The 25,459-nt window shown below is 37.7% G+C and overlaps 2 protein-coding genes across 3 annotated transcripts; both read left to right on the top strand.

Moving 5' to 3' along the window:
- The first annotated feature begins 1,737 nt into the window (after positions 1-1,737).
- LOC126796252 (vacuolar protein sorting-associated protein 41 homolog) lies at positions 1,738-13,220 on the top strand. 2 transcript variants are annotated; one of them, XM_050523034.1, is made up of 19 exons: positions 1,738-2,084; positions 3,420-3,689; positions 3,772-3,951; positions 4,869-5,129; positions 6,072-6,204; positions 6,295-6,385; positions 8,082-8,184; positions 8,468-8,571; positions 8,665-8,758; positions 8,862-9,017; positions 9,098-9,160; positions 9,293-9,358; positions 9,665-9,865; positions 11,038-11,115; positions 11,196-11,315; positions 11,423-11,503; positions 11,619-11,704; positions 12,210-12,291; positions 12,377-13,220. In XM_050523034.1, the coding sequence occupies exons 1-19, from the start codon at positions 1,809-1,811 to the stop codon at positions 12,818-12,820; spliced, it is 2,889 nt and encodes a 962-aa protein (XP_050378991.1). In that variant the 5' UTR covers positions 1,738-1,808; the 3' UTR covers positions 12,821-13,220. The 2 variants fall into 2 exon arrangements, with proteins under 2 accessions (XP_050378991.1, XP_050378990.1); XM_050523033.1 differs by having other exon boundaries at positions 6,069-6,204.
- An 8,284-nt stretch (positions 13,221-21,504) lies between these two features.
- On the top strand, positions 21,505-23,944 carry LOC126795593 (uncharacterized). The gene is made up of 10 exons (XM_050522404.1): positions 21,505-21,573; positions 21,687-21,770; positions 21,879-21,978; positions 22,234-22,433; positions 22,524-22,568; positions 22,763-22,791; positions 22,888-23,009; positions 23,187-23,234; positions 23,515-23,639; positions 23,762-23,944. The coding sequence occupies exons 1-10, from the start codon at positions 21,505-21,507 to the stop codon at positions 23,813-23,815; spliced, it is 876 nt and encodes a 291-aa protein (XP_050378361.1). The 3' UTR covers positions 23,816-23,944.
- Positions 23,945-25,459: the final 1,515 nt, after the last annotated feature.

Below are 25,459 nucleotides of genomic sequence, written 5' to 3'. Positions count from 1 at the left end.
TTCATTGTACAATCTGAAAATAATAAAAGACAAGGTAATTCATATAAAAAAATCAAGTAAGTTACTAGAATAGGAGAGTAAGATTAGGAAAGTTACGGAATACAAGTTTAAGTTCAAGTAAGATTTCCCTAAATGGTACGTTTTCTAGTCTAAAAAGGATTCCTAATGTAAGTAGGATTCTCAATATATCACAAATATTATAGAAATGCCGATTAATGAAGACTCCTAACTTAACTAGGTTTCCTAGTTACACAAGGAATCCTATTTTAAATAAGACTCGACAATTTATGTGTTTTCAATCTGTTTTAACACCAAAATGCAACCAACTCCACCATAGACTCCTGACTCGACTAAATGACTCAATACTATAACAATAAGAGTTAAGCAAAGTACAACTGGAGATAAAAACATGTTAAGAACGCCGCACAAAGTGTAGCTATCACCGATGCAATATAACACCTCATTGTAACGGAGATTGGCCAAGAGACCATGAATTGCAACCCAGTTAACTAGTTCAAACAATGGAACTTCCTCCACTAGGGTAATACCACCATATTTGTTCTAAACAAGCATGGTGTTACTATAATACCACTGACCCCATTGAAAACTTGATCCCGATCCGCCATATTGTCAAATTGGAACAAAAGACGATCCCCCTCGCCGTGAATTGCGAGGCCATGACGAAGACCCCAGATCGTCGGCATCGTTCCCTTGATGCCGACCAAATTCGGACCAACCATTTATCCAACTAAATAAGAGTACTTGTTAGATGCCGCAACCTAACCACACTGCCCAAGAACCGCCTGACGAACGGACGGAGGAAGAGCCACTCCCACGGATATACATACCACCACGGGAAGGAAGATTGATCTGACTTGCCATTGCAGAGGAGATCTGAGATTTGTTGAGCTTCTCTAAAAAAACAACCCTAGCGGCTAGGGTTTGGGAGAGAAGACGATAAGAATTTTTTTTCTACAATTATATAAGTGCTAGAGTAACCATGAATTTTAGACATTATATTTCTACTTGAAACAGACTTAATCATTAGAGTTACATTGAAATAGAAATTTGGGTTTTCTATGACAGATTAAGATCAATATACGGTGGTGGGGTTACCGTGATGGTATGGGAAGAAATATATAGAATTCAAATCTTATACAGTATAGGATTTTATACAGTAATATATATAACCTTTTGAAAGTAATAATGTTTTTTTTATCAAATACAAGAATTAATATGTTATAATGTGACTATTGTGAGTCGAACTCACAATTTCTCACTTATGAGGAGAGTCTTATGGCACTTGACAAAGTAATAACTTTTCATGATCATGATCCTATACATTATTCACTCATAAAAGTTATACTGTAATTTTTTTGAGTTAAATTATTCTTTTAGTACCAATTAATTTCATGAAATGACACAATGCTAATTTGTCAGAAAAAGAAAAAAAATCCATAGTGGTGTTTGTGGACACATTTTTTTTTTTGAGTCTTGTTCTTGTGGACACTTTGACACCATACATGATGTAGTAATAATACCAAATAATTGATCATAGTTCTATGTTCACTTGTTCAGTGTGTCTAGAAGGCTGGAAGCGTAACCAAGTTACCAAGTGAAATGTGACATCCTCTACTTCGTTACTACCCATTTTGTCGTCTTGCACATGAATTATTTATGTCGTACAAACCGTCTCTTCATTTAGTTAGTTTTTTAAAAGAAAAAAAGAAATAAAAACACAGCGAGGCTCTCAATTATTCTCTCTTCACTTTCCGCTCTGAGAGACGAAGCTGAAGACCTTCATAACAATGGCTCCGATTCCGCCGGACAACGGCGTCGAAGGAGACGACGAGCGCGACGAGGAGGAAGAAGAAGAAGAAGAAGAAGAAGTAGAAGAAGAATATGAGGAGGAGGAAGAGGAAGAGGAAGAGGAGGAGCCGAGGCTCAAGTACCAGCGAATGGGAGGCAGCATTCCGGCGCTTCTAGCGAACGACGTCGCTTCGTGTATCGCCGTCGCGGAGCGGATGATCGCGCTCGGGACGCACGGCGGGGCGATTCATATTCTCGATTTCCTCGGCAATCAGGTCAGTGAGAGACTCAGCTTTGGATTCTAATTCGATTCGAGTTGCTGCATTCAAAGTTGGATTCGTTTGAATTTTGATGTGGATCTGGTTAATTTTGCTGGTAATTTTTGAATTTCTTGAGCAAAACTGAAATATAGTAATTTAGTGGGTTAGCTTGTTAATCCTTCTAAATTGAATCTCATAATGATGTTTAGCTTAGAGAAGTAGGTTTTTAACTTTGATTAATTTAACTCTAGGCATACTAATTCTTTCCTTCAGCACATAATGCACGAAACCTTTGGAAATCTTTAGCTAGTTGTTGAGTTTGACATTTTCAGAACTAAGTACTGCAACATAGGTGTAAGGTGAATGGAATGGATCGTAAACGTTTTAAGTGGTAGGGGAAGTGAGGACCATACGACTCATTTTCCTTAAAGTTTATGATTCTCATAAGGTTAAAGGACCGAAAATGGAGTAGTTGATGCCATTATGTATATTGTTTTGTGTGGACCGGGAGTTGCTTATTTTCTTGTGGGAGAGTTGGATCCGGTGGCTAGTTTGATTTGGGAGGGCGTAGCATGGAGTCTTGCTCTATGAAGTGGAATATTTTGGCAGAAGGCTAATTTCTCTAGGAATGTAGTGTTCTAGCTGTCAAGGAGGTGCTTTTGAAAGAAATTGAAAAATTTGAAGTTTATAAAAGTGTCTGCACGTTGAAGTAGTATTTTGCCAGCTCTGCAGCCTCTGGAGAGCTCAGACATTGCTGATATTTTGCTTTACCAGATGGCAGCCATAGTCTGAGCATAGAACAGTTGCTTTTAGCTTCTGTTTAGATGTAGAATTTTGGTTTCTGCTGGTTTTCTTTCTTTATGCTTGTGGACTACACACTTTATACAGTAGTATCATTCTTTGTGATTATTAAGACTCTTGTTTGTTTCTATTTTTTTAAGAGGAAAGAAAAATGGATTTTTTAATGTTCAAGCAACAGACGAATTATTTGGCTCCCATGTCTTTCCATGTTCATATATTTGATATCTTGAATTCTGTTGCGTGACTTGCATCCCTTTTAAAAATTGGGATTTGAAACTTGTCCTCTTTCTGCAACCTGAAATCAAGTAATATATGCACATCAACTTTGCTTATGATTGGATGTTTGTAACTTTGTATAGTTTACAAAAGGATCAAGTAATAAAAATCCTCTACCAGTGTTTGCAATAGGGATCCATCAAGCATTTTGAGTTTTTTTTTTGGTCTCTTTAGTGATGTTGTCATCTGTGGAGTTTCTGGACAATATACAGTTAAATTGAGAGAGTTTTACTCTGGTATACGTGGATCTTTACCTGATTGTCTTATTTACAGGTCAAGGAATTTTCTGCTCATACTGCTGCTGTGAATGATCTTAGCTTTGACATAGACGGTGAATATATAGGAAGCTGTTCAGATGATGGGTCTGTTGTAATAAACAGCCTTTTTACAGATGAGAAAATGAAGTTTGAGTATCATCGCCCCATGAAGGCTATTGCTCTGGATCCAGATTATGTAAGAAAATCATCTAGAAGATTTGTAGCTGGTGGGCTCGCAGGCCACTTATACTTGAATGCAAAACGATGGCTAGGGTTTAAAGATCAGGTTTGTACATAACTTATACTATATCATGTTAACTTTCAAGTATGCTTTTAGAATCTGAAGACTAATATATATGTATGGCTAGGTTTTGCATTCTGGTGAGGGTCCAATACATGTGGTGAAGTGGAGATCAAGTCTCATTGCTTGGGCTAATGATGCAGGCGTGAAAGTATATGATACTGCAAATGATCAGCGCATCACATTTATAGAAAGACCACGTGGAAGCCCACGTCCTGAGCTTTTGCTGCCTCACTTGGTTTGGCAGGTTAGTTAAAGTGAATCATGCTGATAGTAGGTGTGACCGCACTTCTAATAAATTTACATGGTGTATAGAAAACCCTCTGGCAGTGCTTATCTGTGGTGGGCTTCAGGGTGCATCATAGTCTGAGGGTTATGGGGGAGGATGTCTATAATTGGATAAAGAGGTAGCATGATTATGATGGAGATGTTCATGTGGGAGAGGAACCCAATCATTTTTTAGGATATATGTGTAGATAATTTGGTTCTGGGCTTCTTTGTGGGCTACAAGTTCTTCAGACTCACGACATCAATTCATCTTTTGCAAGTTTTTAGTTTGAGTGCAACTGTTCTGCATTCGCTGAACCACAGTTCTTTTGTGTATATGCCTTTGGTGGGGTTGGTTGTCTCTGCTGTAGCTAGTGCTCTTGATGGGTCTTGTTCTCTGTTGTTTTTTTTTCTTTTTTCCTTTTGTTATGATAAAATGATGTTTTCTACAGAAAAAGGGTGCAACGAGATTGTGTTTCTATCTATTTGGTGGGGTGATTGATAGCAAGATTCTTCATGGGGATCATTTTATTGTTTTGAAGTATAAAGGATAAAGCTTTTTATAGTGGAACAATGCCAAACTTTTGTGCGTCTTTTGGTACTTGGTGTTATTATCATTTGACTGGGAAGAAGTCAGAAACTTGTATTCTACAAGGTTAGGGCTGAACCAATTGATTGACAGAGTAGATTTTTAGGCTTCAATTTGGGCATCAATTATATCTGATTTCAGGGACTTCTCTTAATTGGCTATCATGGTGATGGGAAGTTATGTTTCAAATTTCTTTCAATTGAACTTTCTGTGATTCGTAATGTGTCGGACCTCTGGTTTACTTCGCATGGTGTCTTGGTCGCAGGGCAATAGATTCTTGCATTTACACTGCTTTTTGTAATTTTCAGGATGACACTCTGTTGGTCATTGCTTGGGGAACATCAATCAAAATTACATCAATAAAAACAAATCAATCTAGAGCAGCCAATGGTTCGTATAGGCCTGTCTCAGTTTCCACTATGAACCAGGTCGATATTGTGGCATCCTTTAGTACCAGCTATTTCATTTCGGGAATTGCCCCTTTTGGTGATACTCTGGTCGTTTTAGCTTATATCCCTGGTGAAGAAGATGGGGAGAAGGAATTTAGTAGTTCTGTTCCATCACGCCAGGTACTTTTCTCCATCCTGTGCTGTTGATGTCCTTTGTTCCTTGCATTCTTGAATTTGCACCATTTTTTGGGGGGTTTCTCTCTTCTTACTGCTATTAGAGTTTTCTTTTTGGGTAAGGTGTTGCAGCTGAATTATTTGTGATGATTATTGTTGAAGAGAACTGACTTTTGTCTTTCTAATCTCTGATTTTTTTTTTTCAAGCATCTTGTGGTTCCTGTTTTTTTTGTTGCTCCTTTGCAATGACCATGTTGCCTTCTATATCTCGTATTTGCTTTCTATAACTTTTGGAAAAATTAGATGCTTTTACATTTTCGAATACATTGTTCAGGATAAAGCATCATTTTGTCATTAATGTCTTAATTTTAATGGTAATGTGCTTGTGTAATTTTCTTTGCATTTATGTTTTGATAATGGACCTATTTATGCAAGTTGATTATGATATGGGGAAGCTCAGATAGATGAAGAATGCTTTTAGAATATAAAGTTGAGAAAAACAGACTTGTAGAAATTTTTAGCATAGTAATTGACTAACATCTAATAATTGGCAAGACAATTTGATTATATAAGATTTTCAAAGTTATACTATTGTCCCATAACGCCTTGCCAGTGTTCTGGTCACTGACTACCATTAAGCCCACTGTGCATCTGTCCTAAACATTAATTTGTGTATGAATATAGTCTTGAGTCTTTAAAGGATTTTGCCATAAAATATTCAATGAAAGTTATAAAGCCTGAATCGTAATGACAATTGGAATCAATATGGTGGCCAATGGGAGAGACAACTACAATTAAGGGGTAGACAAGCTCCTCGAAAAAAGTATAATTAACCCACTAAGGGATCTATTTCTAGTTAACTATAAAAGAAATTCAAATTTTTCTGCTTTTTGTCTAATTGGACGGAACTGATATTGCTTTTTAACTCATTTAATCTATTTGTAGCAGGGAAATGCACAGAGACCAGAAGTACGCATTGTTACATGGAATAATGATGAACTTTCGACAGATGCCCTACCTGTACATGGCTTTGAGCATTACAAGGCAAATGACTATTCACTTGCTCATGCTCCTTTCTCAGGTTACATGCTTATCATCAAATTTCAATGTCTATGTACAGAAGAATAATCTACATTTATATAGTTGTGAAACCCTTTTAATGTGAATCTAGGTAGCAGCTATGCTGGCGGTCAGTGGGCTGAAGGTGATGAACCACTTTACTATATTGTATCCCCAAAGGATGTGGTCATAGCAAAACCCAGGTCAGTTCTGTTCTTTTATTGTAGCTTGTCTTTTTGATAATAATAATAATAATAATAATATATGCATGAGCATCTGAAGTACTTCTCTAGTGAAAAGTATACCTGAACTTTTGGCTCGTGGATCTGAAATGTTGAACATAGTAATGGAAAGAAGCTTTCTACTGTATTATTCTAGTTTCTCTTTTTTCTTTGTACCCCAAAAAAAAAAAAGCTTTCTATTACTTTTTTTTCAGTCTTTTCTACATTCTGTCAGTACCTTCCTAAACTGGTTATTCCCACAGAATGGCTTATATATCAAAGAATCTTAATAATCATAATCTTTCATACTCGAATTTAAACTGGAAAGCTCTAGTATAAGCCCTTTGATTTAGCATTAATAGATGAGGTGCTAGCCCTAGCTGCCCTCTTTAGCTATTTAAGCGGCTTCCATGTCTGCCTCCTTGTATCTTGCTTTCTTTTCTTTCTCTCCCAGATGGGCAACAACCCTAAAAAACAACTGCAAAATAAAACTAACCAGCATTGCTGGTATTGATTAGGAATTCCAATAATATCATCTAGGAGAATTTCTAAAACTAGAGCAGGAGGATCTGAGAGTGCAGATGTCGTTAGCATAAGGTACTAGTCTCGGCTTGGATATTGGCAGCCATATTATGCTCCCGATGTATGTGTTTTAACTAAATTGCCTCAAACTCGTTCATAATCAACATACAATTTATGATTCAACTTCCCAAAGGGTTTAGATAAACATTAACAATTGGGATGAAGTTAACATGATGTTAAGGTTCAAAGCTGGCTGAAGGCCATCCTTGTACTTTGCTTTTTGTTTTCAACAAAGAAACTGCTTAAAAAAACAACAACAGAATGACTATCGAAAACCTATATAACTTGTTTGAAAGAGATTGGATTCTTTTCAGTGCCAATTATAGCCCCTCTTGAGTTCCTTGACTGAAGGGAAGTGAGGGATTGAGAAATCAGTAAGGAGTCAAAAGCACCATCACGCCACCAGTTATCTAACCAAAATCAGGAGAGTTCCTTAAATCAGAATATGGAGCTCAGCCTCTTTCATTTGTCAAGTGTGAACCTTGGAATGGACACAATATAGAGAGTGCTTAGAAAGACTAACTGCTACAAGTATGAACTGCTTAGGCTGACCCCTCTCTTCTATCAGGCTCACCTGTATCAGACCATCCTGCTGAAAGCATTTTTTATATGCTTGTCCTTCCAAAGAAGAGTTTCCATGCTATAGTTATGGGATTGTGGAATTTAAGACACCCTATGAAGAAATGAGCCCGGACATCAGGTGAAGAGGAATATAATACACGGCCATCATTTGATATGCAATAGGAACTTGCAATGCAAAACCATAATTAAAATCTCTATTTGAATTTTCCAAGCAAACTCCAGTCCTAAGTTCTGTTTTAGTTGAACTGAATTATCTTCCTTCTAAACATCTATAATGGAATCTTCCTCCTTATGTTGACACTTGACACTTATCATGATCTAAGCTTAGTTGGATGACTATCCATTGGCGATCTTGTATGGGGTTGTGTTTATTTATGTTTTGAGATGAGTTGAATTAATAGGTTTGTGTTTAAAGGGAGTATCATAAGTGAATAGAATATTTATGAAATTTAAGTATTTGTTAATTTGGATCATGCAAACTTGATGAATACATGGATGCATATATTATTTTCAGAGACGCTGAAGATCACATCGCTTGGCTTCTTCAACATGGTGCACACGAAAAAGCTTTGGCTGCAGTTGAAGCTGGCCAGGGACGAAGTGAACTTATCGACGAGGTAATTGATAGGTTTTCTCATTTTCACATTTGATTATAGAAAACATATGGATGTCTCTGCTATGTTTTTATGCCTGGTAGTGGCTATCTTATTCCTTAACATGTAGTAGTTCTCATTCTTAATTTATGTAAGCATGTTGATGTATTCATCTACTTTCATTCACATGGTTGTATTCTAGTAGTTGTGTTGGCCTGATATCCTTATATTTCATTTTATTATATCGAGTGTAACTTTGTTATATCTAATTAAAAACTCTGGTCAATTTTTTGCTTGCTACCTGTAGGTTGGCTCGAGATACCTTGATCATTTGATTGTGGAAAGAAAATATGCCGAAGCGGCATCTTTATGTCCCAAATTGTTGCGAGGATCAGCTTCTGCATGGGAAAGGTGTTTCGTCTGTTCTGTATCTCCTACTTTTAATTAAACTGGCAAGTCTGTCATACTATTTAGCGAAATCTTATAGTAGACTGTATTCTACAGATGGGTTTTCCACTTTGCTCATTTGCGTCAGCTTCCAGTACTAGTTCCATATATGCCGACAGAAAACCCAAGATTACGTGATACTGCATATGAGGTTTGTGAGGAAATATATTTGTGTCAATAACTAAATTTTCATTTGTAGCATTATCGATTATACAATCCAGAAGATCATGCTATCTTCTTTTTGATGTGCAAAGGTTGCTCTTGTAGCTATTGCTACAAATCCCTCTTTTCATAAGGAGCTCTTGTCAACTGTCAGATCTTGGCCACCTGTGATTTATTCTGCATTACCGGTGATCTCTGCTATAGAACCACAGCTCAACACATCCTCCATGACAGATGCTCTTAAAGAGGTAAGAAAGTTATCATTTGTATGAAATAGCTCGATAAAATGGCATTTAGGATTGTATTAAACACATTTTCTCATATTCAGGCACTAGCAGAGTTGTATGTCATTGATGGGCTATATGAGAAAGCCTTTTCACTATATGCTGATGTAAGTGTTCTTGATGCACTGACAACTTTGTTTGCAAACCACAATTTAATTAGAAGTTTTTACCTTACATTTAAGTTTTTCTTACAAGATAATACCCCTGATATCTGATTACTTCCTTTATTTTTCCTTCAGCTTATGAACCCAAATGTATTTGCCTTCATTGAGAAACACAATCTTTATGATTCGATTCGGGAAAAGGTATACTGATGTAATCACATTATATATATATATATTTATATATATGTATATGTATATGTGTGTGTATGTGTGTGTAATTCGATATTGAGATGGTTTTTGTTCTAGTGTCTGTAATTACTTTCATATTTAGAATCCTACTTATGTTATAAGATCAGTAAATTAAATGATATTCTAAAGTAGACAAATTGACAATTGAAATGGACTTAAATCTATTTTGGGGGGTTTGGAAGGTGTGTTATTTCTCTTTAGGCCTTATTTGCTCAATCCGATTTTTTATGCGGTTGTTTGTTGTCTGTGCTTTGGCAGGTTGTCCCATTGATGATACTGGATTGCAAGCAAGCTGTTCCTTTGTTGATTCAAAATAAAGACTTGATTACTCCATCTGAAGTTGTCAGTCAACTTTTGAATGCGAATGATAAGTGCGATTCCAGATACTACTTGTATTTATATTTGCATTCACTATTTGAAGCAAACCCTCATGCCGGAAGAGATTTCCATGATATGCAGGTATTGTATAAGGCTTGACTTGTTTTATTTTTTTAATTGTATGCTTGACGTAGCATAGTTAATTCGGTGAAGCCTATACATGATTTATTGACGTAACCAATTTTTTGTACGACGTATCTTAATTGTTCTGCAAGTAAGTTGATTAGTGTCTTTGCAGCTCTTTGGTGTGACTTGTTCAATACAACCTCCTGCATGTTTTGCGTTTAGTCTTGTTCACTTATTTGATCCAGTATGCCTCCTGCCCTAATTCTTATATTTGTTGGGTTCCCAGCCCATGTGTTTTTCCTAAGATGGTTTCTTAGAGTATGGTGTTCCGGTAAGGATAGGGAATCCTTATTGATGATGGTTTACATGTAATCCTTGTTGATTACAGAGAAGGAGGAGGCTTTACAGCCTACCACTATTAGGAATAGGATTCCTATTTGGTGAGGAAACTTGTTTGTCCCTATGGCTATATAAGGAGAGGTTATGCTCTAGGTTTAGGCATCGCAGAGACAGAGCAAAGTGTGTTCCATTCTCGGTTAGAGGGTGAGAGAGGGCAGAGAGGAGAGAGATAGGAAGAGAAGAGAGTCCTTGTTTTCTTAGTCTTTCTTGTGTACCCATTATTAATATAGTGGAAGTGTGTGTTTCTGTCCGGTGGATGTAGGCAAAGCTATTTGCTGAACCACCTTAAATCTGTGTTCTTGTGTTCTCTACTTTGTGGTTGTTTCTCTTGGTTTGCTGTGCTTGTTCTGGTTCTCTGACACACTTGTTGACCAATTCACAACAATATTTCCCTATCATTTGTCGGTGGAACTTAACTGTCATAACGACATACTTTCCAGTTCCTCACAGAAATTTCCTTTTTAGCAAAAGAAACAAGTTCCAGGATTTTGTCTTATTATAGTTTGTTTACCTTGTCGCTAAACAAATTTAGATGGTTCTTTATCCATTTCCTTATGAAACCTTTTAGAAGAGGGCAAGAGGGAACCTTAAGACTAATCCATTTGGCCATTTCATTTTTGTTTCCTCTGGAAAAAAATTGTGATTCTTTGAATGTAAATCTTTTTCTACTTCCTCAGGTTCTTGTGATTGGCTATTGTAATACATGTGCTGTTCAATGGACTTTAATCTACATGTTTGACTGAGTAGATTTTATCTAACACATATGCTGTCCTGTTTTACTGTGGTAGGTAGAGCTTTATGCAGACTATGATTCAAAGATGCTGCTTCCTTTTCTTCGCAGTAGCCAACATTATACACTCGAGAAGGTTTGAACAGTTACATGAATGAGCAGTTAGGATGGAATTTGAATGTTTGTCATAAATTGACTTTTAGAAATCAACCTCAGGCACATGATATTTGCACCAGAAGGGATCTTGTAAAGGAGCAAGTTTTCATTCTTGGAAGAATGGGAAATGCGAAGCAAGCCCTTGCTTTAATCATTGATAAGCTAGGGGACATTGAAGAGGTACCTCTTGCTTACTGGAAACCTGCATTAAACCTTAAGCGTTTCTTCAGTTATTTCTCGCCTGTTTATCCATAGTTGATGATGATGGCAACTGTAATTTTATACAGGCTGTAGAATTTGTGAATATGCAACATGATGATGATCTATGGGAGGAATTGATCCAGCAGTGTCTTCATAAACCTGAGATGGTATTATATTAGCCAGTCAGTTGTTTTTGTTTGTAGTTTGTGCACATTTTGGCAAAGTCCCTATGTGGACATATCTACAAATCCTAATCAAGATACTCTGAACTTTTATTGACAGGTCGGTGTGCTATTGGAGCACACAGTTGGAAATCTTGATCCTCTATATATTGTGAATATGGTTCCTAATGGACTGGAGATTCCTCGGTCAGTTAATTAAAATACTTATCTTTTTTTTTTTAGATTTTACTTTCCTATACCCCCTCCATTGAACCAGCAAATCCATTGTTTTCTAGACATCCTAGCAAATATCTGTTTTTGAAAGGAAAGACAGGCAGCAGTGGACAAGAAATCCACATGAAACAAACCCTTACAAAACTAGAATAATCAAACCACCTAGTAATTATAGTTTTAATAATCATATGTATGCGTCCTTGAGCAGTATTATTTGATATTTCAACACTATTTGTGTCAACAATTTTTTTTCTGTCTTAAATGTCTAGGTGTATGAGGATTCCTATAAGAAATTGGGTGCATTGAAATGGTCACATACAAATTACGTATATATTTATGCATTGACATCAGTTCTGTGGTCAAACTAAAGAGGCTACCATGACATAAACAAAAGTCAGACTGTCGTGTAGGATAAATTCAAATGTGAAGTATCCTTTGAGTAGAAACTTCCATTAACACTTTCTGTATTACTTTGCAGGCTCAGGGATAGGCTAGTGAAAATTGTCACCAATTATAGGACTGAAACATCTCTAAGACATGGGTGCAATGATATCCTTAAGGTACCCTAATCTTCCTTGTAAATTTGTTCTGCTGTATTTGAATAGAGCAGTGTCTGAAAATTCTGATTGTGTAACTGGGGAATAGGCTGATATCGTGAACCTCCTAGTCAAATACTACAATGAGGCAAGACATGGGATTTATTTGAGCAATGAACAAGATGAGGCACGGGCAAAAAGAAATGATGGTAGGGCTCCTCAAACATTTGAGAAGTCACCTGGTGTGAGAAGTATGGAAGTTAAATCAAAACCTAAGGGTGGTGCAAGGTGTTGCATCTGTTTCGATCCGCTTTCTATACAAAGTGTGAATGTCATTGTTTTCTTTTGCTGTCATGCTTATCACATGAACTGTCTTATGGATTCCACTTATTCTACTGGGATTAATGGGAGTGGGATCCCAACCCCGGAGAGAGTCTCAAACTATGAGTATGATTATAGTGACGAGGATGATGAGGATGATGACGATGACGGTCCCCAAAAGGGTGCCTCTCGCATGCGTTGTATCTTATGTACTACTGCAAGTGGAGCTTAGTGATATGTGCGCTCAATTAAGCTTAATTTGCTTGCATGCTCATTTTTCTTTTCGGGTTCAGTTTTGTGAGCATGAAGGGCGCCTCCTATCAGTTCTTTTTTGTGCCTAATTTATTGTGTAAAGCGGCTTTGTTATTTTTTGGTGAGCTTCAAGGAGGGGTTGCGGTTCCTAGTGCCCGGCATATTGCATTTGTGTGAGTTGATATGTACATGTTTTTCTTCAGTTTTAGTAAATGATAGAAATTGACACTGATGGTAGGGAAATGAAGGTTCACCTACAAGTTTGTAGCTAAAAAGAACATGGAATTTTAAATTTCCAAGCTAGCAGCACCATTGTCTCATGCAATTTTTCAATTTGATTGATTACAATGGTTCTGTCAAATCTTGGGCAGTACTCTGCTTATGGTTGTCCAAGACTCGCATCTAGTATTGCACAAGCTGATAGTCCACAAACTTTAATAATATACAGGAGACGTCAATTATAATTAACAAAACATGCCTTGAATTTAATGGTGCGATTGTATACAGAATTCGTTGGCTTGCTATGTGGTTGCATCTTTGCTTCCAGGTTCTGATTTACTTCGGAAATATTTCAAGTTACTTGGAGAACTTTCTCTCAACTGGAAAATCGAATTTTTTTTGTTTGCCTTTTCATACTATTCCTTCAAACGAGTCTTCAACTTAAAAAATTAGCGAATTTGCTTAAGGTCAAGTGAAGATTGAGTTGAATAACCGTAGTTGGGAAATCCGCAAGCACACCCAGCCAAATTTGTAAGAGCAGCGTCGAAATGCCTGCGTGCAATGGAAGGCATGACAAGAACCGCGATGAACGCATACAAAATCGTTCTGGCTAGATAAAGCCAAGATATTACTCCATATCCCAAATTCCCTATCAATGAGAACTGCAGCAAGTCCTTAGAACCCAGTTTCTTTTAAAGCTTTGGTAAAAAAAATCAAAATACTCATATTAGAACCGTCTTTCATATTATTTCCATGCTTTGAAATCAACTAAATTCGCACAATATCGGCTAAATGACACAAGAACACAACTATTGGAATGTAGCTTTTCATTCAAAGGTAACGGAGCAAATCTAGTTAGTAATACTAAGAATACGGCCATGTCGGTCAATTTAGTTTAAATCCGAAGAGCCCCCTAATCCAGAGGTACCAAACCAGGACAGCAAACAACTACGCAAAAAAACTAAAATCCAAAGAAACTTTTAATGTTCAATCGTACAAAATAGCTAATGTCCGAAACCTGGAATGTAATTACCAACAAGTGAACAAACCAAGGAAACATACTCTGGATATTTCGATTTGAGGGGCAAAGACCTCTAGCACTTTTCAATTTTGTATTGTTAATCTCTTTCCCCTCGCAGTGGAAATATTTTAAAAGCCACTTGGAGCATTTGTATGTATATATATAATTTTTCTCTACTACGGTAGTTCGCACCGTGTGAATTTACCGATTATGGCGACGGTGGCGCGGACCAGCACAGTCGCACTTCCCGGCGATCTCGTTTGTGCCGGCCGGAGCTCCATCGGCGATTCACAGTGGCCAGAATCGCGAAATTGCCGAAATCTACCCTGAAAATTGATTTTTGTAGATTCCGGCTGCCGTGGGTCGTTAATAGAGCTATGGTCAGCACAAACAAGATAGTCGGGAGGTGGGTAGTGGGCTATCGTGGTCCGCCCCACCGTTGCGTCTTGCTGTCACTGAAATCGGCGAATCCCCACGGTGCGGACCACTATAGCAAAGAAGCCGGAATCTAAGCTTGTGGTATGGATTTTTATTTTTGACCAACTTTTCGATTGATTTTTCACATCTCAATCGTCCAATATCTAGGTAATAACGTATAAATCATTTCCACAACGGATAAGCTAGCGAAAATTGTCACTAATTATGAGACTGAAACATCTCTAAGACATGGGTGCAATGATATCCTTAACTGATACTATGTTGTTAAACGGGAATTCGCTCACTAGCAACTTAGGTTGAAAATTTGTTATTTGATATTACACGTTCTATATTCATGCAAACATTTGTAATCCTTACTCTTAAATAGTTAACCAAAATATTTTGTAATGTGTCTTGCGCACACTTAATTTTGCACATATTTTCTTTTGTGTTTTTTCTCGTTCGGTTGCATTGCCATGCTTTCGTTGACCACTGCCTGGTCAAACGAGAACATATTGATTTGGATCTAGATTGCGGTAAGTATAAATAAATCTCTAAGTGAAATGATTCGGCGGATTGGCACTGATTGGTGGTAGCTTGGTGGAGTGGTTTGCAATAATGACCGAGTCTTTCTCCCCGTGAATGGAATTGTGACATACATCATCAAAGGTTATAAACTTATAATACATGGTTTTTAGTTAATATTGATAATCTATCTCGTCATGTGTGCAACACTGACATAAATTGAGGTATAGTGACTTAGTGAGTTATAGAGACTAGTAACCACCACCCACTACGTGTGTGGGCACATGAATTAGAGAGTTATAGTGGAAGTTATATACAGATGATTTTTAAAAAATTGTTTTCTAATTCTGATTTTAGTTTTTACATTTTTGTCCCTGAATTATATAATTTCATTTTCAAATAACATATGGTGAAAATGTGTTAATGTAATTTCACTGGTGTTTTGGTTGACAAACCATGTTTGAGTTAATTAATAGTATAGATAAGGAAATACGACTCTAGAGGGCAGAAGTGTATCATTGAGTTTGCTACTTTTTTCTGTCAAGCAATATCTGAGACTGTGTTTTGGGATAGCATGGATCATATAGATTCACTCTCTGAGCTGATCAAGGTGGCTGCTTTGATAAACTTCAATGAGGAATCAGTTGATTTCTTGATGAAGTCCAAGAATTTGCAAATCTTCATGGAGGATGAGGATTTTCTCAGAACTGCTAGCTACCTTCTTGGCTGGTTATGCTGTACAATAAATTGGATCCTCAGTCTCTATCAGTTGATCTTTTGAAGTTCCATTTTGCTTTCCTTGTAGGCTTTTCTTTGTTTTTGCTTTTTCCATGGACAAGTGATGCTTTCTTTCGTGCTATCAATCAACATTTTCTCTCAAATTTGTATTTTCCATAAAATTTGCAATTTCATCATTTCTATGTTTCTGAATAAATTCATTTTTTTTATAGCTTTGGAATATCAGCTTGAAGTAAACGTTGTTAGGGTCTCACAGTATCTATTGCCCAAACAAAGTTGCATTATCCATCGCCTTCTCCTATGTCCTGAGTGCCTGAAGTTTCTTTCTTTTATATCGTTTCGATCAGTTTTGTTCTGAATCTTCTAAGACTCAAAAAGTAGTATCAACGAGTGAAAGCTAGTCTTCACGTACTATATCTCATTTTCGGTATACATGTTCTTTCAGGAAAATGCACGAACAAGTGAAGAAAGAGTCCGGTGATCATCAGTCTAATCAATTTGCAAGTCTTAGCTTTTCTCGTACAAATCTCACTATTATTCCATGAAATGTTTCTCTTCACTTTCTTTTACTCTTCCTTGTTGGTGAAGGCATTCTGCTACCTTGAGAAGGTTTCACCTTTCAGTCTTGATGGCATGGAACATTTGCCTTTGCCCAAAGCCCAAGGTTTTCTACCTTTTTCTCTACCGCATACTAATCTGTGCAACATAAGAGACAAAAATCACCATCTTTAATCTCACACTTTAGCTAAAGGGAAACTTTGCTACTTGGAAATGCACTCATTGTTTGATATGTTTCATTTGTTTCTGGAAAAAGTCTCGTTCAGATTCAAAGACTCACAAGCCTCGTCGAATAAGAGCTACTTTACATGCCAACTCTTCGCTTTCCGTACGAATCTCTTTGTTTGTCTACATGTCAATCACTTTCTCTCAAACTTGCCCGAGAAGGCTTATCTCAACCTTGGCCAACAAGTTCAAAACAGCCAACTTGCTAGCTAGCTCGACTTTAAAATTGATAGCTAATGGCGAGTTTGGCCGTGCGTTTTTTATAACTAGCTGTGAGCATTTGAAGTGTTTAGTGAATATTGGTATAAAAGTGTGGTGAGTTTAGATAAATACTAAAAAACTGCTTCTAAAATCAGAAGTTCCAAATCTCAGCTTCTAAAATATGCATTGGTGTGCGTGAGATTCACTTATAATCTCATACAATTTTCATTTATCAAACACATTGGTCATATTACTTGAGAATTTAAACTCATAATATTGGAAAAACTCGGGGCTCAACTCGCTCTAAGACTTTACTAGCTAGCTTTTATCTAACAGCCAAAGATAGTGCGGGGTATATTTTTTATCTAACAAACAATCACTAGTAGGGTTGGCAAAAATGAGCCAAACAAAACCGAACCAACCATTACCAGCCGAACCAACTAAGTTGGTTACCAAGTATATCGGTAACCGACACTTCGGTACGGTAGTACCGAACCAACTTCCATAAGTTGGCACGGTAACGGTAATGATTTTAGCGAAAGTTGGTAATACTGTACCAACCGAGTTTTTAAATATTTAATTATTTATTTTTTAATTTATTATTACATATATTGATCTTATCCATTGATATATCCAACCACAATCTCAACCCTCGAACATTTCAGCCCTACTCCTAAGTTCCAAGTCCAAACTCATATTCTTGTCTGCCGCATCTATCCCCATTTTGAAACTTCACCTCTCTTCTCCCCTATTTCAGTGATTTCACACCTTCACAAATCTCTCTCAAACAGACACAGTCACACTCACCCACCCTATCTTAATACCACACAACCCACACTTGCGGACTTGCGCGCCTCATTCTCGTCGAAGACTCGAACACCCAGCCCGAGTGAAGACGTAAACTCTTGAACTGAATCAGAGAGACAAAGACTCGTTCTCCATTTCTCCATATCAGGGCCCAGGTAAACTGAATCGATCTCTCATTCTCTTTCAATTTGTGAATCCGAAACTTGACCAACCTCTTCCCTTGATTCAAGCAAGTTTGATTGCGTATCTGTAGTTGCATCAACAATCCAATTATATTCATTGATTTCATTCAAGCAAGTTGTTTTGATTGCATTTAGGTTTCTGTTGTTGCATCCAATGTTCCATTTATTTTCATTATAATCAATTTGAAATTGAGTGAGTGGTATGATGCGTTGTGTGTATGAATATATGCATTTATCTTGCATCAATATCTTTGCAGGCCTCCTGGCTAAGAGATCATAACCTTTTCGCCTTTCCCAGATCTATTGGTCAGCTGTTGCTGGTTGTATCCTTGTGCTTGTCAGAAGAGGAGGATAATATGCTTGAAGCAAATTTTAAGTAACATTGCTAAACTGCAGCCAAATATATATACTATGGTAGATTATATATATATATATATATATATATGCTATAATTGCTATTGATCAATATCTGCAGTGAGTTAGTGTAACAGTAGATTAATAAGTTATCATACTTTCTTCTACCAATAGTTTTATTTAGAGATATATAGATTACTTTATTTAATGGGGTGATGACAGTACATACGAAATTTTAGCATACAAGAAAAGCTATAGAGAACTGATACTTAAATTTAGTAGAAGTTGGATCAATAACAGTGAGTAAACAAGAGCAGGAAGACAAGATTCGGCGACATCGACAAGGGGGAACTTTCTGGGTGTCGAAAGCCCAAAAATTTCTTCCATATTCAAATCCCCTTCCCTCATGCCGTCAGGAAATCTCCATCTGAAACTATGCAAGATATTCTCCAGACTCGACTGAATGACCTTAATGCCAAGACTGTAACTAGGGCACATCCTCCTCATTGACCCAAATGTCAATAGCTCAAAGTCTTGGTCTTTGACATCAATATCCTTACCGATGAACCTTTCAGGGAAGAACTCATTAGGATTTTCTCACATCTATAATAATATATGATGCTTCTCTGTTAGATGTTTGTTCTGGTGTAATGCTTCTATTTACCAATGTTTTGTTATGGTGTAATGCTTCTATTTACAATTCCTTTATATGGGATCGTCATATTTGAATGGTTGAAACTATAGGTAATTTCTTATCACAGGTTAGTTCTTGTTCCAAAAATAAGAATATCAGAACTTTGATATCTCCAGGACAAATAGGGTCCTCCTGTGGAAAATCATAGCATAGACTTTGCTTCTTTATAGGGTATTAGTTTATCCTATATATGTGACAAGGGTATTAGTTTCTGTTCATTGTGGTGAATTGATGAATTGATGAATTGATTATTGTTACGGTACTGAATGATATATCCAAATGTTTTAGGTACAAGGATATGGATACGCAATTGTCACAGAATGGTATGAGTCAAGCAAGCAGTTCGACCCCATCAAGTCGATCTGTTGCAAATGTAGAGACAATTGCACCCTTGTCAGGGCAGCATCTACCACTAGCTGCACCTCCACCACCTCCATTTGATGCTCTAGCAACTTCTACACAAGTTTGTGGCAAGAAAAGGAAGGAACATGCCAACAAAAGCCCTCTTTGGAATCATTTTACGAGGTGCAAGCTCCTAGGAATAGAGACCTTGGATCCAAAATGGTGCATCTGTAACCATTGTAATGATAAAGTGTTGTGCGAGTCATCAAAAAATGGGACTAGCTCGATGTGAAACCATGCCAAGAAGTGCACTTCTCACCCGATGTATGAAAACAGGGATCCGAAGCTATTAAAGTTGAATGGGAGTAATGTTAGTGGTGGCAGTGGATACCACAAGTATAATAAGAAGATATGTGATGATAGCTGCATTGAAATGATAATCAAGGATGAACTCCCATTTTGGTTTGTGGAGAAAGAAGGATTCCTGGCTTTTTGTAAAGAGTTAGAGCCTAATTGGACACTCATGGACAGGAAGCAAGTTGCAAAGGGTGTGCTAGACAAGTACAACTTGGAGAAGACTATTCTAATGAGTCAACTAAAGGAGAGTCAGACAAGGGTTTCTGTCACTACCGATACTTGGACATCAATTCAGAACATAAACTATATGGTTTTGACTATGCATTTTATGGATGTCGATTGGAAGCTTCATAAAAGGATTATTAACTTTTGCAATATCACTAGTCACAAAGGGGATGATATTGGTAGGATGATAGAGCAATGCTTGAGGCAATGGAAGATCAGCAAAGTGTTTACAATAACTATGGATAATGCTAGTGCCAATGATGTGGTTGTGGGATACATGAAAAGAAGGCTTAAAACTTACAAAACTTTGATGTTCAATGGAGACTTTTTGCATTTGAGATGTGCATGCTACATTATCAATTTGATAGTGACGGATGGTCTAAAGGAGTTAGAGGATGGAGTTGCAGCCATATAGAATTGTGCTAAGTATGTTAGATCTTCATCTCAAAGACTTGACAAGTTCAGAGAGTTTGCTATTTTGGAACAATGCAAGGCAAACACCAATGTTCTATTAGATGTCATTACAAGATGGAATAAGACATATCTTATGCTTAAAGCTGCATTGATGTATGAGGCAACTTTTACCAGAATGGCTGAAGAGGACTCTGCATTCAAGAGTTAGTTTGAAGAAAAAGACAAAGCTGGAAAGAAAAGGGTTGGATCTCCATGTTATGATGATTGGAGGAATGCAAAAGCCTTTTGTGTCTTTCTGAAGAAGTTTTATGAAGCTACCTTGAAACTTGGTGCAAGGAAGAGCATCACTACAAACCTATTGTTTGTTGAAATGATCACATTACAAACTGAGATTGGCAGGGCTGTGCTTTTAGAGGATGATGTTTTGAGGAGGGTTGCAGCTTCAATGAAGACCAAGTTCAACAAGTATTGGGGAATTTTTGAGTCAATTAACAAGATCATCATGATAGCGAATGTCCTGGACCCTAGATCCAAGTTGCAGTGGGCACATGTAGGTTTGAAAAAGGTTAATGCAAGTTATGCGAAAATTCAGACAATAGAAGAGAACTTGAAAAGAATATTGATGAGGTTGTATGAAGAATATAAAAGAGATGCGGGCGCCGATCAAGCTGAGCAGTCCGTTGATGAAGATGTAGGATTGGGAGGGGATGAATTAGAAGGGCTGGATGAAATCAGTAGGGAGATAGCAAGGGAGAGGATGACTGCACAATCACAATGCATTTAGAATGAGGTTGATCAGTACTTTTCGGATAGGTATGTGAGCCTTACTGCTAAAACTTTTGACATTACTAAATGGTGGAAGGGTAATGAATCTGTATATCCAATTTTATCCAAGTTAACAAAGGATATCCTTGTTGTTCCTTTCTCAACAGTAGTTTCTGAAAATGCCTTCAGTTTAGGGTCAAGAGTTGTAGATCCTTTTAGAACTTCATTGACACCTAGAACGGTTGAGGCTCTAGTTTGCTATGCTGATTGGTTAAGGGCTGAACCCCCAAACTTTAGTTTGTACGATACTCCTACAGAAGATGACTTAAAAAGTCTACTTGGAGTTGGAGGCAATTGAGAAGGGTAAGTTTTATAAAATTTATATTACTGGAACTTGCTTATTTCTATATTGTGATATTTAGATTTGCATATTTAGCATTATATACATGATCTGTTGAACTAAATACATTGTGCTGTTATACTCATAATTGACCAAAGATCTCTACCTCTGCTTGTTGATATCTTCACCCCAAGCTTCAGTTTCATGACATTCCCCTATGTATTATATCTAATACAGCAATAATAATCTATTCTTTATTGAATTTAGGACATTGTCACCAATGAATTCCTTTTCATCTGAGCTTGGCCTTCAGTTTGGAAGTACTCTGGAAGCTCCTCATGTCATTGATGTTGAATCACAGGAATGTTCAATGTCACTTCTTTGTTCTTTTACTGATTATAGATTCTTGGTTGCACAGCTCATATAGTTACAACTTACAAGGTATCAACTTTGCCTCTCTAGGTTTGGCCTACTATTATTTCTACTGGCCCTGGTAATGTGCCATTGAATGCAAGTTATAAGACAGCAGGTGAATATGCTTCCCAGGTAATTTGGGAAAAATTATATTAATTTTAATTTTAAATGGGCTATTTTCCCATGCAACATTAAGTTTTTCTCATTATATTTTGACGGATGCACTTGGAAAATCCTTAGAAGAAATTTTCAGAAGTGTGCCAGGTGGGTGCCTTGTGTTTTTCCCAAGTTACAAGTAAATGGGGAAGTTATGCAAGCGTTGGCGTGAAACAGGACAACGGTCTCTGTTAAACTAAAGAAAGTCCCTTTTGTTGGTGAGGCTGTCTGTTCTTTATGTAGTTCTTATGTTAAGCAGGCTTAACATGCTTCTTTGAAAGTTGTGGTTAAGATTATATCTATCTACTTGACATGCCATATGTTTAACGTTTCTGCATTGGTATATACGAGTAGACTATGTATATAGTTTATGTCGATACTGAAAGTTCATTTCACTACATGTGATTTTCTTTTGTTGAGAATCTTTAACTTATTGCAGAGCCGGGTGGAGGAGAGCAGGAGGAATTTGAGTTTGTACTGAAGAGTTATTATGATTCAATTAGTTGGGGCAAAAAGCCTGTTTTTGGCAGAATTAAAGGAGCTAACAAGAAATTAACACAAAGTAGCTTCACTGCAGTCAAGTGTGCCCAAAAGAATAACATTGATGGAGCTGCCTTACTGGCTGTGTGCCGGGGAAAGGTGAACACGATTCTGGTCTTAAAGATAAATATTGATATGTAGGACATATTGTCGAATTTGACATGCACAAGTTTTACATTGTGCGTGCAGGTTTCTGAAGGAATCGACTTCACAGATGACAATGCTCGGGCAGTGGTATCCTTTTCTGCAATAAGTATTCGTCCTATTGTGTTATCTTTTTTTCTTTGGTGGAGGTGTTAAATACATCAGGGAGGAACTTGTTCAGTGCAGGCATGATAATTTTTGGGGAAATTAACCACACAAGTATAGTAGTATTATGGGTTTGTTTACAAGATCCTCAACCGTCAGTTTTATCTTAACCATCTCAGATAATTGTGGGAATTCCATTTCCCAACATGTAAGATACTTTCCTTTCATTAAAATGCTGTTGGAGCCGAAATGTGCTATGTAAGTAGCAATTGGCTAAATCTTCATTCCTTCAACTTCTTTTCAGGAATGATATTAAGGTTTCCTTAAAGAAGAAATACAATGATGCATATAAGTCATCCAAGGGCTTTTTGAGTGGAAATGAATGGTACTGTCATCAGGCTTTCCGAGCTTTAAATCAAGCTGCAGGTACCCTAACTTTAGTTTCAATCTCATGGTGGTAATCAGCTCACACATTTCTTTGTGCTTGGGAGAATTTTATAATATCATCTAAAGTTTGTGGAATTTTCCCTAATTGTATAGCCTGTTGTGCACTATCCGATATATTAATTCTTCAGGTACACTATTAATTTTTTTTTTCTGTAGGACGTTGTATACGACATAGATTTGATTATGGAGCTGTCATCATATTAGGTACATATTCCTGAATATAATTCCATGTGTCTTAAATCATTGACAATGTTATCTTGGATATATTTTGCAGAAAAGTTTAAACTTCTAACCCTCAATCATGTCTTTTCACAAGTTACTCCAGCAGTGCTTTTTTAATCTATTCGGTCCTCAGATTATATATAAGAGCTCTTCAAATACAATTTCTTTGATATATCTTTTGATTGCAATTCTGAATCTTTTGCTGTTTTCATATCTATCTGTTCACGTTTTCTTCACTAGTTTTATCTTTTCTTGCAAGCAGATGAACGTTATCAGGTAGGAAGAAATACAGCATATGTGTCAAAGTGGCTTAAGAAATCGATGAGACAGTATGAAAGCTTCAACACGTCAATGGAGGAATTAAAATCCTTTTTCAGCAGTGTCAAGGTTAGCTGCATGTTCCAATTATATCTAACTGATTCTTATTTTTCTATTCTTTGTCATGGATGACCAATTACGTATTAATATTGCAAGAAAGGGTAAGCAATAATATGGTCAATGTGTCACAGAGTTCTGACACTAGAGAGAGTCATTCTTTCTTTGAGAAATCAGAGTTTGAATAAAGCTGATCATGAGGGACAGACAAAAACTTATGAAGGCAGGCACGATTCTCTACTGACATCTCAAGGTGGTGTTGATGCTGAACCTAGCAAGGACTTTATCAGTATTGAATCTACTTCGCAGAAAGATTTAAGATAAGCACTGAGTCTCTCCATGAGCTCGACAGCTCTCTCCTCTGAAAATTGTCACTCCATTTTAGCCATTCGCAGAATACTCGCTAAATTGATGCCTCCAATTACGATTATATTATTGCATTATCAGAAGAGAAGTGTATTTCTCAAGTCTTCTGAGCTACTACAGATCTGGGCTCATGAGCATTTTGTTAGCATGAGTCAACAAACAACAAACAATCTCACCAACCAAATCTATAGCCGTACTAATTGACAAATATGTATTTGGTTTCATACTAGATAAACAGTAGTTTAGATCTCTATAAATACCTTGTAATTGTTCATATCAATTAAGAGAGAATATATACCTTTTCTACTTGGTATCAGAGCCTCCGTGCTCTGTTTTTCTGGGCAATTTTTTCCCGTTTTTTTCCGGCAGGCTACTGCCTTCGTGCTCGCCGCTGCCTCCTCCCCTCCGGCGCTCCATCACCGCTGTTCCCCGGTGCTCCCCGACGTCGTCCTTCACCTGAGCCAAGCCCGACGTCGCCGACACTCCTCCAGCGCTCCCGCTGATTCTCGGCCCGACGCCGTCCGCTCCGCTCTCTCCCCGACGTCGTCCTCTCGTCACCGCTGCGCCGCTGTTGCTATCTCCGTGCCCCCCGCTCCGACGTCGCTCGCCGCTCCTCAGTCGCCGCTCCTCAGTCGCCGCACTTCACCGGACGTGTTCTCCTCCAAATCGCAGAAAATCAAATCAACCCCAAATCGGAGAAAATCAACCCTAAATCGATCTCCCGACCCGGTTCAATTAAAACCCGGCCCGAACTCGACCCGGCCCAGCCCATAAACGGTGCGGCCCGGCCCACTCGATCCAACCCGGATTTATCCCGGGTCCGACCCGACCCAGATACGACCCGACCCGGCTTTGACCCGACCCGACTTCAAATCTGACCCGCACAAGATCCGACCCGGCCCAGAATTCATATCTCTTTAATATCTGTGTAGGTGCACTGACAGTGAACGTGCACCGAAGACAGGTTCTTATCAGTTTTTTTGGTGTTTCCGCTGCATAAATCCTGATTCTGTTTTTCTATTTCCTTTCCAATGGGTTCTGGAGACGAAGTTGATGTTCCGAAATTTGAAGTATCTGTCAAGAGTTCTGACAGTGGGTCCTTTAGGGGTACTAAACTCAATGGAACCAATTTCCTTAAATGGAAGCGACTTATGGCGGCTCATCTTCGCGGTATGCACAAGATGGGGCATGTAACCGGACTCACTCAGGCTCCTAGTAAAGATGATATTATTGCCTACACTAAATGGGACGATGATGATAGCCTTGTGATGTCCGTCTTGTGGAAAGCTATGAATGACGAAATAATTGATTTGGTGGAGGCATGTGACACTGCGCAGGCAATATGGCTGACACTTGAAGGTTTATACACTAATGATTCTGATTTCATACAGGTTCATGAGTTAATGTGCACCGCTTTGGCGATGCAACAAGATGGGCAACCGGTGGCGCAATATTTCACCAAACTA

The sequence above is a fragment of the Argentina anserina genome, chromosome 5 (assembly GCF_933775445.1).
Source record: "Argentina anserina chromosome 5, drPotAnse1.1, whole genome shotgun sequence".
Taxonomy (NCBI): Eukaryota; Viridiplantae; Streptophyta; class Magnoliopsida; order Rosales; family Rosaceae; genus Argentina; species Argentina anserina.
Note: the sequence above shows the minus strand (reverse complement) of the source record. Positions and strands in the feature narration are given on the sequence as shown.

What these genes read in the sequence shown, in the direction of transcription:
- LOC126796252 (XM_050523033.1), top strand. Translation starts at nt 1,809, where the DNA reads ATGGCTCCGATTCCGCCGGACAACGGCGTCGAAGGAGACGACGAGCGC. An exon ending in GTGGTCATAGCAAAACCCAG is followed by an intron (nt 6,386 to 8,081) that starts GTCAGTTCTGTT and finishes TATTATTTTCAG; the next exon opens with AGACGCTGAAGATCACATCG. An exon ending in TGACAGATGCTCTTAAAGAG is followed by an intron (nt 9,018 to 9,097) that starts GTAAGAAAGTTA and finishes TCTCATATTCAG; the next exon opens with GCACTAGCAGAGTTGTATGT.
- LOC126795593 (XM_050522404.1), top strand. Translation starts at nt 21,505, where the DNA reads ATGAATTCCTTTTCATCTGAGCTTGGCCTTCAGTTTGGAAGTACTCTG. An exon ending in CAGGTGAATATGCTTCCCAG is followed by an intron (nt 21,771 to 21,878) that starts GTAATTTGGGAA and finishes GAAAATCCTTAG; the next exon opens with AAGAAATTTTCAGAAGTGTG. An exon ending in TGGCGTGAAACAGGACAACG is followed by an intron (nt 21,979 to 22,233) that starts GTCTCTGTTAAA and finishes AACTTATTGCAG; the next exon opens with AGCCGGGTGGAGGAGAGCAG.